This window comes from Grampus griseus (assembly GCF_964374135.1).
Source record: "Grampus griseus genome assembly, chromosome: 6".
NCBI classification, from domain to species: Eukaryota; Metazoa; Chordata; class Mammalia; order Artiodactyla; family Delphinidae; genus Grampus; species Grampus griseus.
In genome coordinates this window covers 31,589,436-31,603,058 of record NC_139000.1, presented here as the reverse complement: position 1 = coordinate 31,603,058, position 13,623 = coordinate 31,589,436, and the positions used below count along the sequence as shown (strand labels likewise).

General features: G+C 38.2%; 1 protein-coding gene across 1 annotated transcript in view; it reads left to right on the top strand.

Moving 5' to 3' along the window:
* INVS (inversin) overlaps positions 1-13,623 on the top strand; it is a 142,465-nt gene that overhangs the window by 59,450 nt on the left and 69,392 nt on the right. Inside the window, 2 exon segments of the mRNA XM_082656550.1 lie at positions 7,925-8,098; positions 12,156-12,323. Of these exon segments, the coding sequence (XP_082512676.1) occupies positions 7,925-8,098; positions 12,156-12,323 (342 nt within the window).

Genomic DNA, 13,623 nt, shown 5'->3' with positions numbered 1-13,623 from the left:
AGGACAGCATGGGGCATAGAATGCCCATAGAATGTAGAGAGCTGACCTGCCCTGTACACAGTCGGTCTTCCAGAGTTGTCATGGACGTTGGACTGCCTCCCAGTGGTTGCCATGAGGTTTTAACTTAGCCAAATCATCAGTAAACCAGGACAAGGCATTCAGGGGAACCCCTGAGCATCAAGGGCACCATTAAACCAGCAGTTTGCCTCAGACAGTGGCCATCTCCACGCCCAGTTCTTTGTCCTCATTGCCAGACAAAGCAGACTATAGCAGGGATCAGGTACGTGGCACAGTTGGCTCTGTGTTATCAGGCAAGGCTTTGCATTCACTTTCACTTTTGAGCAGCTGCCCACTTATGTCTCCGCCAAGGGAACCTCTGCTGTTTTCAGTCCACCCAAAATTCTGTATCAAGTAGCAGGGTCTCACTGCTTTCTCCGTTGGTTTCCACTTTGGAGATTCCTTGACTCAGCGGCCACAACTACATTGCCCTTCAGCTTGCTGCCCCATTGTCATGCTTTCATCCCTTCCTCTGCTTGCCCAGGGGAAGGTGAGCCAAGACCAAGGCATCATTTGGGTGGCTTGTTTCAATCCTGCTCTTCCTCACCGAGTCATTAACAGGACAGTGGGTTCCCTTATCTCCCCAACCTTGCCCACCGCTTGGGTATGATCACATGGAATCTTCTCATCCCTGAACCTGACCTGCAGGGCCCTGGTCCTTACTCTTCAAGAAAACTATGTCTCCGTCAGTATCCCCTCCTCATTTCCTGTACTGTCAGGTCTTGGATTTAATTTGCCCTACTTTTTTCTTTGTTTATGCCAACTTATTACAAGGTAATAAATTGGTTCTGAGTACTGGCAGAAGACATAAGACTACCATCAGAGACAAAAAAAGCTTTATCACTGATGGCAAAAGCATGAGCACTTGCATTTTTGCATCCCTTACCCCCAAGAACCAGGAGGCAACGCAGAGGCCCCAGATGGACACTGGGGTTCACATGGCATCTGAGGAATGCTGAATTTGGGGTAGCTCCAGACTTTACTACCTACTTTAGTAAGTAGTAAGCAAGACTCTCTATCTAATGTCCTGGGAGACATTAATGTCCCTTAAGACTGCTTGATACAAACCCAGCTCTGAGAAATGGCCCAGGTAGAGGAGTCGAGGCTTCGCATTCTTGGCATATTTAGTAAGGACATGCAGGGACACTCAGGGCCCACGGCAGATTGCCTCTCCCAACACTATTGTGGTGTTTCTAAGACTCATTTGTGTCTGCAACCATTACAGGAAAGACTGAGATAAAGAGGTTATTGATATTTGTGACCTATATACTTCCTGGAGTTAGTGATTCTTTTTAAAAATTAACATGGTAAATGCCTTGAGAGTTTATAAATATGTAATTACATAGATAGCATTAGACTTTATAGTAACAGATCATGTTTCTATTATTTCCATTTCAGTTTTAAATAATGTATCTTTTGGTGTGTAGTATGATTAGGATTTAGAATAAAATATGGCAGAATGCCTACCTTACATTTATTTGTGCTATTATACATATAATTATAATACTTCCAGGACAAAATTATACACAAACCTATAAATGAACAAAAAAAATAAATTAACATTTGGTGGACAATTGTTTTCTCCCCAGCTACAGTGAGAGTAAATTAAGTGCTGAGGACACAGAAAACAAGAATGCAAAGAGATTCATCAGAAAATATGTAGGTTTTGAGAAAATATCTAGTCTCTTCAGTGTCCCAGTGGGGGAAAGGACTGCTACAGGCAGTCCTATATTCACACTAAAGCCAAGAAAATACTTAGAATTTGGGAGTATTCTTTGCCTTGATATGAGGCTATAGCTTTAGAGGAAGCTGTTTTAGAGAAGTGGCAGGAGCAGGACAAAGATAAGCCTCAGGACCAGGAAGCTCCCCACTAGCTCAGTGACAGTAACTGTGATACCCCTAGTATCACTAGACATGGGGCTGCGAAACATCATTATAAGTACAGATTCTTATAATGGACCAGGAGCTGGATGTTAGCAGCTATAAGGGTGAGCAAAGAGAAAAAAAGAAAAAAAACAAAAAATAACAGCAAACAATCTTCTCTTTAAAATGAGCCCTCAAACAAAATATATGAAGAAATCTCATGCTAAGAAAGCTACCAGTATCATCATTCAGATCATGAATTCATTCCTAGCGGAAGAACATAAACAAAGCAAAAAGAAAAGCCACACAAAGAGAGAAGATATTTGCAAAACAAGCTAAGAATTAGTATCCAGAATATGTAAATAACTTCTATAGATCAGTAAGAAAAAGACAAATAGCTCAGTTGCAAAATGAGTAAACAATGCAAAAAAGCTCTTCACAGAAGAAGAAACAAATAGCTAACAAAGACGTTCCACTTCAAGAAGGGAAATGAAAATTAAATCCATGGTAAAATACAATTGTATACCCATCATATTGGCAAAAGTTAGCAAGTCTGACAAAACCAAGTGTGGAGAGGATGTGGCGAAACAAGCATTCTCAAACATTAGTGGTGGGAGTGTAAATTGGAGTAACTACTTGAGAGAACAGTTTCAGCCCAGCAGCTTCAGAAATTCTGGCACGTGTACCAGGAGCTACAAGAAAATTCATTACAGTATTGTTTGTAATAGTGAAAAGTGAGAAACATGCTAAGTATTCCCTTAGAGAATAAATAAATATAATATTATTTTCATATGACAGAAAGCTTTCTTCAGTGAAAATGTATGAACCAAAGCAATTTGGATACATCTCAAAAATATTGCTTTGAGTTAAAGGTGGCAAGTGATTCATGTAGGGCTACTTATATAAAGATTGAAAACATGTAAAATAATGCTATGTAGTTTATGAATACATGTATTTGTAAGAAATAAAATGTATCAAAACATTCACTGGAATGATAACCACCAAGTTCTCCAAAGAGAGAAAAGGTAATAGAATTGGGGAAGGACACAAAGGGAGTATTAACCATATATGTTATGTTTTATTTCTTAAAAATGAAAAATCTAAAACAAAATTTCAAAGTATTTCACTCAGAACTTCCATATCATTGTTATTAAGATTAAATGACTTTTCCTAAAAAAAGGAGTTCCTCTTAGCAAGTTGGACAGACAAAAATATGAGCTTAAGTGGCATTTTGAGTTGATTTGTTCCCAGATTCATTTCAAGAGCTGTTCTCCAGGTCAGAGAGCTTTTTCATTCTCTTTTACCCTTTCAGATATTATACTCCTTTTCATGTATTTGGGGAAAATCCAAATGTCATAATCACTTACATTACAGACAAAAGAAGCTCATGGTGTTAATAATTACAGGAAGATTAAGATGAGGATTATTAGTACCTAACAACAACGGCAACAACAAAAAACCAGAAACTGAGAAACGACGTCTTATTCAATGTTTCAGAGACATTAGGAAATATTTTCACATTTCGCTGGCATAATAGACCTCATCATATCAGAGTTAATGTCCTTTTAGTGATGAAATCAGGACTTTTTTGTAACTTTAGCTCTCATTTCTGCTCACTTACCACCGGAATTTTCTTAAGAATATACACTCTTTTGATCTATTATCTCTTTTGATCTTATACTATTTCCTACCCAGTCAGAAATTATAAAAGCAAATTCCAAAACAGTCTTCACCTCAGGATCATGTTCTGTGTGGCCCTAAGATATGATACTAAATTGTTAACTTCCAAATCATCCCCAAAGTATTTGTATTATAATAAACTTGAAAACTTAAGAAGTCCAAATTTCAAGCAATAGTGAGGAAATGTTTAGACATTTTGTCTGTTTGCTTTTGTATTGAGGAGGCTTTACGGGAAACAAAGTAGCCTATAACATGTGTCCCCAGGGTCATACAGTCTTCAGGGGGTTATCAAAATAGCTTGCTGCCTCAAACTAGTGTTGTCCTCTTTTCCACTGATATTACAAATACTCTCCTGATTTTAGCTCAAAGGTTGTCTGTCCCCTCTGTTCAGTCTCAGAATTGAGTTTGCATACACTGGGCATTTAATAAATGCTTGTTCATGAGACCAAGGAGGTTGACCTTGGTCCAAATGGATTATATTGTTTCTAGTCCCAGCATTCGTCAGTAATATCTGATGTGTCTCTGTCCTTTGGAATAGAAGAAGCTGGCCTGATCATATAGCTGACCCCTCCTCAGGGTACCAGCTAAATTCCTATTGGGTATGTTCTTGTTGGTACTATATCACCTTTATCCGTAAGTAGAGTATAGACATCTTTCTCAATGTAAAAAAAAATCAGAAAAGCCATTATTTATAACATTCCAACTATTTTTACTTTTACCTGTTCCTAACCTTGGTTCTCTCCTTAATCAGTAGCTGAACTATGTATACCATGTTCAGTTAGATCTTTCTATCTACATGCCCTCTGTCATGGGCCATTCTTGGTTCCACTTGACCATTTATGTTTTATTGCTTCCTCCACATTGGAAAACTGTCCATAATAAAGTTAGCAAACATTCCTGAGCATTTGCTTTGTGTACTGTTCTAAGTACAGAGATTACCTTTATCATTTCATATGCATGATAATCTCAGGTACTATTATTATTCCTGTTTTACAGATGAGGAAATTAGAGTCACAGGAAGATACTTTAATTGATATGTAAAAATTTTCCACGATACTTCTGTGAGGAGCAAAGATGAAATCTATGTCAAAGAGCTTTGTAATAAGTAAAGTACAAACATTTTACTCCTTCCTGCTTTGTAACAAGGTTCAATGGATGTTTGTTGAATGAATGAGTGATTATTACTGAGGTGTACGATGTTTTCTGTAGGTAGAATCTGCAGAATAATGTGAAATGTAAATATACCAAGCACTGTCTATAAGTCAGTAGCCACCCCCTAACACATTCTAGTTTCCTCCTTCTCCTTCCCATTTCCTCTAAATTTCAAATTCACAATGACTGATTGAATATCTTTAAAAGTCATGATGAATTATTCTGTAATATTTGAAATGTTATGCTCAGAAAGGTCAAACCTTATTTTTTTGGTATGAAGTACCACATATGTTTATTTTTCCTGGGCATTTTTCTCTTTTTCTGAAAGAAAAGATGGCAAGAGATTTAGAGCAGGGTGCCCTCTTGAGGAAATTTTAGTACCTTCTCAAAAACTTGCATTGGGTGAAATCAGAAAATCCAGATAAATGATGTCCACTATGAATGAAGCTCAGATAAATAAAACATTAAAAAGTAATAGTAACCAAATTCCAGATATTTGAGAGTTAATATTCTTTTTTTTTAATATGTTAGGGGTAGGAGTTTATTAATTTATTTTATTTATTTTTGCTGTGTTGGGTCTTCGTTTCTGTGCGAGGGCCTTCTCCAGTCGCGGCAAGCAGGGGCCACCCTTCATCGCGGTGCGCGGGTCTCTCACTGTCGCGGCCTCTCGTTGCGGAGCACAAGCTCCAGACGTGCAGGCTCAGCAGCTGTGGCTCACGGGCCTAGCCGCTCCGCGGCACACGGGATCCCCCCAGACCAGGGCTCGAACCCGTGTCCCCTGCATCAGCAGGCAGACTCTCAACCACTGCGCCACCAGGGAAGCCCTGAGAGTTAATATTCTTAACTGTTATGATCTAATTTAGCAACTGTAAATAAGAATTTTTAAATAAAAACAAAAACCTCTATAAGATATTTCATTTCCTCTTATTCACTCAGTCCTTCAAGTAATATTTATTAAGCACCTATTATGTGCCAGGAACCATGCCGAGCACAGTGGTCAACAAAACATAGTCTCTGCCTTCATGATGCTTACTGCTTATGAGGGAAATCTCAGTGAAGGGAAATAAAAACATATGTAACTACAAACTGGGGAAAGTACTATGAAGGAAATGAAAGGGTACTGCAATAAAGAAGAACAAAATAAGTTCTGCTTAGGGTGGTCAAGGAAAGCCTCTCTGAAAGGAAATAAATAAGCTGCATTCATTTGTTTTTCAGTCCATTCCAAGTTTGTCCATCTAGTATAGACAGCCTTATGACCCTTTTCCTAGCCTTGTTCTCCCTTATCTCTGCCCCAGCCCTGGAGCTGAGTTGAATCCTGTCTTTGCCCCTGTAGGCAAGCAGGCAAGTCTCATTCTTCCTTCTGCACCTCACTGTTGCTCAGTTCCCTTTGCCTTACTTAGAGCCTCACGTGCATCACAGTGGGGAACCTGCTCAATCAATAAATGTCTTCCTTACTAATACCAATAGCTCCTGATAGTAGAACATTAATGCATTGTAATTATAATACTTAAAGGTCACATTTCCAACAATGTTAAGGATGTAGAGGGTCTCAGAAGATGAAAAAGACAGGTAGCCCTGCCTGCCACTATGCTTTGAATAGGGAAAGAGAAAATACACATGAAGTAGACAGAGAACTTGATCATGCAATGCAGTTTGTTCATGTTGACTTTGAAATATCTGTGATACCAAGCATATTGAAGACTCCAATCAGAATTGGAAATATGGAGCTAGATCTCAGGAAAGAGTTTAAAAGAACTACGGAATTTTTTTTTATTTTTATTATTTTTTTGTGTGTGTGGTACTTGGGCCTCTCACTGTTGTGGCCTCTCCCGTTGCGGAAGACAGGCTCCGGACGTGCAGGCTCCGGACGCGCAGGCTAAGCGGCCATGGCTCACGGGCCCAGCCGCTCCGCGGCATGTGGGATCTTCCCGGACCGGGGCACGAACCTGTGTACCCTGCATCAGCGGGCGGACTCTCAACCACTGCGCCACCAGGGAAACCCAGAACTATGGAATATTTTTTTTGTTGTTGTTGTTGTTTTGTTTTTGTTTTTGTTTTTGTTTTTTTTGCGGTACGCGGGCCTCTCACTGCTGTGGCCTCTCCTGTTGCAGAGCACAGGCTCCGGACGCGCAGGGTCAGCGGCCATGGCTCACAGGCCCAGCTGCTCCGCGGCATGTGGGATCTTCCCGGAAGGGGGCACGAACCCATGTCCTCCGCATCGGCAGGCGGACTCTCAACCACTGCACCACCAGGGAAGCCCCTGGAATATTTTTCAAGGGTTTCAAAGCTCACATAGACGTACTATAAAATGGTCGACCTGAGTCCCCACCAGTGTATTACTCTAGCCCTTGTAACTAAACTTCTTTCTCCAGATGGGTTGGTTCTGCCAGATTGGAGGATTTAACTGGTGCAGAGAGCACTGCCTGCAAGTGGGCGGCCTACAGTGACTTCTGGGTTGGTGTTTGTGTGAACAGATGAGTCTGGGACCTGAACTTTGAGGAAGCTGCTTCTACCCTAGCTGTACCTGTAAATAGCTCTCGTCAAGAAAGCTAACCACCTTTTCCTTATTAACCAAATGACTGTGAACAAAATATTTAACCCCTTTGAATCTCAATTCCCTCACCTGTAAATTGGGGTTTAAAATCTCTACTTATTTCACAAAGTTATTATACTTTGAATATAAATAATATGTGCTGTGCTGGTCAGATTGTGCTGAAACTAATACATTCACACATTGTTGCAACTAGATAGCAATTTGGAAAATACACCAAAAACCATAAAATGCACAAACTCCTTTGACCCAGTTATTTGGTTCCTGATAATTTATTCTATGGAAAAAAAATATGTGAAAAATCATGTACATTGTAGCATTTTCTATTAAAAAAAATTACAAGCAATAATAGAATGATTAAATAAAATGTCTTGCCTTAACACAATGAAATATTGACCAGCCACTGAGTAAACTAAATGCATATAGAAAGCAGTTGGAAAGAAACGTGAAAAAATAAAACAATTGCTAGAGTAGTAGAATTATATGTATTTTCCTTTTATTAATTTATCTGAATGTTATTATTCTAGCAGAATAATTAAAATGCTTAAAACATTTTAAAATTTTAAAAAAAATTTGGCTCCAAACTAAATTTCTTCTTACTGTCTCTTATTTTTTATTTAGGGAAATTATCGTTTCATGAAACTCTTACTTACACGCAGAGCAAACTGGATGCAGAAGGATCTAGAAGAAATGACTCCTTTACACTTGACTACCCGGCACAAGAGCCCTAAGTGTTTGGCGCTTCTGCTGAAGTTTATGGCACCAGGAGAAGTGGATACACAGGATAAAAACAAGGTAACGGACTGTCAAAATCGAAGACAAATAGAGCAGAAAGCAAATGCTTTATTTTATGATGTGAAATCTCAAGGAAGAAGGCCTAAATTACCACTCATGCATGGTAGAACAATTCCAAGTCTCCACACACCCCAGTAAAGTATTTCACTTAAATTCTGTCATTTTATCCTCCCAGCAACGAGATGTGGTGGGTAGTATCATCTTTTTACATATGGGAAAACTGAAGCTCAAGAAGATTAAAATTCTGCCCGAGATCCAATTGGCAGGAATAGAATTCAAACCAGGCCTGTCTAACTCCAACTCAGTATTTGACTGCTAGTCAAGATAGTTGCTAAAGGTAGTTAGATTTGTGGTGGCCAAATGCCCTGGGTAATGAACTAAGTGCATAGTGCTTTAATGGCCTGGGCTTAGGCATCATTCTTCTTGGGTTTCAGTGTAAAAGCCACCACTTGTTCTATGTCCATTGAATTACTTAACTCCTCTATTCCTCAATTTTCTCATATGCAAAAAGGGGATAAAGGGTTGTTGAAGATAAAATGAGACGATATATATGAAGTGTTTAGCACAATGCCCAGTGCATAGTATTCTCTCAATAAATATTAGCTTAAAATTATTATTATTAGTTCATTTTGATTCTAACATCTGCTCTGGCATTCTTACTAGGGTCCATTATCTTCCCTGCTCTTGAGTTTTAACATAGTGTGCCCATTGGTCATTGTTTTGGTCAACACTCTGATCATTCCTTACAGGAAAAAAATGTGGTCTTTAGTTAGACAAATGCAATCATCCTCTTCCTTTTCATCAGGCACTTAATCATAGAGTCTTGCTAACTCCAGCACTCTCATGTAATTAAAACTCTTATAAGTCATTCACTGGGTTTATATTCAATAATATTTTCACTCCCATAGTGTTCTTTATGTGACTTTTAGATTTTGTTTAGTAGTCATTCACATAACCCAGAGTTCTGAAATCAACTTTAACTTTATTTTACAACTTGTAAATTAATACTATTCTTAACTCACAGCATTTATAGTGCTGATATTTCACTGAGAATTCCCTGGTGGTCCAGTGGTTGGGACTCTGTCTTTTCACTGCTGAGGGCCTGGGTTCAATCCCTGGTCAGGGAACTAGGATTCCACAAGCCAAGTGGCTAAATAAATAAATATTTCACTGAAAAAAGCACAAGACCCATTAATCACTTGAGAAGCTACAACTGTCTTTGGGCTTCATGTCTTCCCCAATATATTCTGTGAACTTCCTGCTGTCTTCCAGTCCTTGTATGTTCTTCTGTTATTGAACAGGGATGGGAGGTTATTCAGTCAGAGAGATGGAAAATGGATCTGCATAGTCCAGGCAGCCACAGAGAAGAAAGAAGGACAAAAGCATAGAGCACTGAGTCTCAAACCATCTGAGGTGAAGGATCGTTTTTTTTTAAATTTCTAATCTGTCACAGACCAATCATATTATAAAATACATTAAAAGTGAGCAACAAAAAACCAAACAACTCAATTAAAAAACTGGCAAAGGACTTGAATAGACATTTCTCCAAAGAAGATATACAAATGGCCAATAAGCACATGAAAAGATGCTTAATATAACTAATCACAAAAGAAACACAAATCAAAAACCACAGCGAGATAGCACTTCACACCCTTTAGGATAGCTATTATCACAAAAAAACAAAAATAACAAGTGTTGGTGAGGATGTGGAGAGATTTGAACCCTTGTGCACTGTTGGTGGGAATGTAAAATGGTACAGCCACTGTGGAAAACAATATGGCAGTTCCTCAAAAAATTAAACATAGAACTACTATATGATCCAGTAAATCTACTTCTGGTTATATACCCAAAAGAATTGAAATCAGGAATGAGAACAGATATTTGTACATCCATGTTCATAGCAGCGTTACTCAAAATAGCCCAAAGATGTTACTCACAAACCTCCCAAATGTCTTTTGATGGACAGCTGGATTAAAAAAATGCAGTATATACATACAGTAGAATATTATTCAGCCTTAAAGAGGAATGGAATTCTGACACATGCTACAATGTGGATGAACTTTGAGGACATTATGCCAAGTGACAAGTCAGACACAAAAAGACAAGTACTGTAAGATTCCACTTACAAGGTACCTAGAGGAGTCAAATTCATACAGACAGAAAGTAGAATGGTGGTTGCCAGGTGACGGGGAGGAGGTGGGAATTAGGAGTTATTGTTAAATGGGTATGGAGTTTCAGTTTGGGAAGATGAAAAAATTCTGGAGATAAATAGTACTGATGGTTACACAACAATGTGAACGTACTTAATACCACTGAACACTACACTTAGAAACAGTTAAAATGGTAAATTTTATGTTATGTACATTTTACCACAGTCCAAAAAAAAAGAATTACTAGAAAAATAAAAAACAAAGATGTAAAAAAATGCAACCCCAAACTTTTTACTGTTAGGTTCAACAGCATAATATATTTCAGTAAATATATTCAGAACAGGGACTTCCCTGGTGGTACAGTGGTTAAGAATCTGCCTGCCAATGCAGGGACGGGACACGGGTTCAATCACTGGTCCAGGAAGATCCCACATGCTGTGGAGCAACTAAGCCCGTGTGCCACAACTACTGAGCCCGCGTGCTGCAGCTACTGAAGCCCACGTGTCTAAAGCCCATGCTCCACAACAAGAGAAGCCACCAAAATGAGAAGCCCGCGCACCACAACGAAGAGTAGCCCCGGCTCGCCGCAACTAGAGAAAGCCCACGCACAGCAGTGAAGACCCAACGCAGCCAAAAATTAATTAATTCTTTAAAAAAGAACAAATATAGGAAAAGAAAAGAACTACAGAAACTGTACATGTTGTTTACTGAAAATGTGGCTTTAGGCGATTAACTGCTTTGATATTTGTGACTTTTTTATTCTTCAGTTATCACTAAACAAAAAGTAATGAGTTAATAACTCTACATGTTAGACGCCTGTAGGTTCACTTTGAATGAATACCACATATGCCAACATTTAAAGTTTTTAATGTGACAGTTGAGCTTGGTTCTTGCTGTTAAATGATTTCGTTCTAGATTGGATTCATGACAATGCTACTCTCAAGGTATAAAGTATATCTAAACAGTTTCTCTGTGGTTTCATTAATAGTTCTCCTAATAGAGAAACCAGTATGTTGATGAGAATGACAGAAGAGATTTTTAAAGCAACATTGGCAAATTCAGCATGTTCATTTTTAACTTTATCTAAAAATAAAGCAAGTGTTGCTGTATTTTTAAAATATATCTTAACAATTTATCCTGTAAAATTAGTTAAATTTAAATTTATCCTTTGATATAAAAAATGGATTCTAGATCCATGATTTCCTATGCATGGATCTTTTCTGATAGATATTAAAATATAAACCTTCTATCAGATTCTTAAGGTGCTTAGTACAATATCAAGATGATGACTTGGGGCTTCCCTGGTGGTGCAGTGGTTTAGAGTCCGCCTGCTGATGCAGGGGACACAGGTTTGTGCCCCGGTCCGGGAGGATCCCACGTGCCGCGGAGCAGCTAGGCCTGTGAGCCATGGCCGCTGAGCCTGAGCGTCCGGAGCCTGTGCTCCGCATGGGAGAGGCCACAACAGTGAGAGGCCCGCGTACCGCAAAAAAAAAAAAAAAAAAAAGATGATCACTTGCTTTGTTGATAATTATTCATAAAATATTTCGCTGGGTTTTTCTTTCTCAGTATTATCAGGTATTAGTACTTGATGACCTAAATCCCTGCCATGGTTAAGATGTCAGATTCTGGAGTCAGACTGACTGGGTTTAAACTCTCTATTCAGCCACTTGCTACCTTCACACCCTTGAGCAGATTACTTACCCTCTTCGTACTTAACTTTCCTCACCAGTCGTATGCAAATTCAAGAGTACTCATTTCCCAGAGTTGTCATGATATAGACTACATGAGATAAAATATATAAAACTCTTACGACAGTGCCTGTCACACACTGAAAGTTTGGGAAGAGTTTGTTGTGTTTTCACTGTTACTGTAGTTACTGTTATTTTGAGAATCTCTCAATTTTGCAGCAAACAGCTCTGCATTGGAGTGCCTACTACAATAACCCTGAGCATGTGAAGCTGCTCATCAAGCATGATTCCAACATTGGAATTCCTGATGTCGAAGGCAAGATCCCACTTCACTGGGCAGCCAACCACAAAGATCCGAGTGCTGTTCATACAGTGCGATGCATTCTGGTGGGTGTAATGGATGGCCTTTCCAAATATATGTATATATATACACACACACACACACACACACACACACACACACACACACTATATATATATATATATATATAAAAAATGAAATATCCAATATATGCAAAAGCATTTATATGACACACAACCAAATTATGAAGCAAAAGAGTATAACAAACATGTGAGCTCATCACCAAGAAATAAAACATTTTAATACTGTTATTTAAGACCAAACAGAACTTTCCTATGTGCCAGTTTCCAAATACATTCTCTCTCCCTGTGCCATTCCTGTCCCCTATCAACTGCTTTTCTGAGTTTATATTTATCATCCCTGTCTTTGTTTTATACTTGTTCTTATTAAATAGTAAACAGATGTAAGTGAATATTTATATAATACATTTAAGATATATAAGGAAACAACAAATCCTCATGTACTCATCACTGAGTTGAGGAGCCAAGTACATTACCATTGAAGTTCCCTGGATACCTCCCAGTACCGTTCTTTTCTCTCCTTTCTCAGAGTCAGCCACTATCCTCAGTTTTGTGATTATCATTCCACTGGTTTTCATTATAGTTTTGACATGTGTTTGTATCCCTAAAACATATATTGTTTAGTTTTTAACATTTTTGAATTTTATATTCATAGAATCATACTGTATGTATTCTTCCGCAACATACTTTTCTCTTGCTCAGTGTTAAGCTAGTGATTTTATCTATGTTGCTATGTGTAGCTGTAATATATTACTTTTTACTGCTGTATAGTATTCCATTTTATGAAGATTAAATGACACACATTATTCAGTCTGTTATTGACTGACATTTGGAACTGTTTCCAATTTTTTGCTATTTACAACAGTGCTGCTCTGAACCTTTTGTAAAAGCATATCTAGGGTATCTAGGGTATGTATTTAACTGGTTGTTGCAGGTATATAGAAATGCAATTGATAGTTTGGGCCATTAATTATATATTTAACCAACTTGGTATACTTTCTTATTAATTTTGAATATTTATCAGTATATTCTTTGAGGTTTTCTAATCACTCCTTCCCAAATTCCAACTTACAGGCTATGGTAGTCTAATATTTAGTCCTATTTGCTTATAACACACAAATTAGACTTTAAAAGATATTGTTTTATTTGTACAATGAAAATTTATTTCTACTTGTGTGTTAACTAATTTCTTTGCTCTGCATTTCTTCTTGAGTCTCAAATTTTCCTTCTAGAGTTATTATTATCTTACTTCCTGAAATATAATTCTTAGAACTTCCTTTAGTGTAGATCTATGGTGGTAAACTCC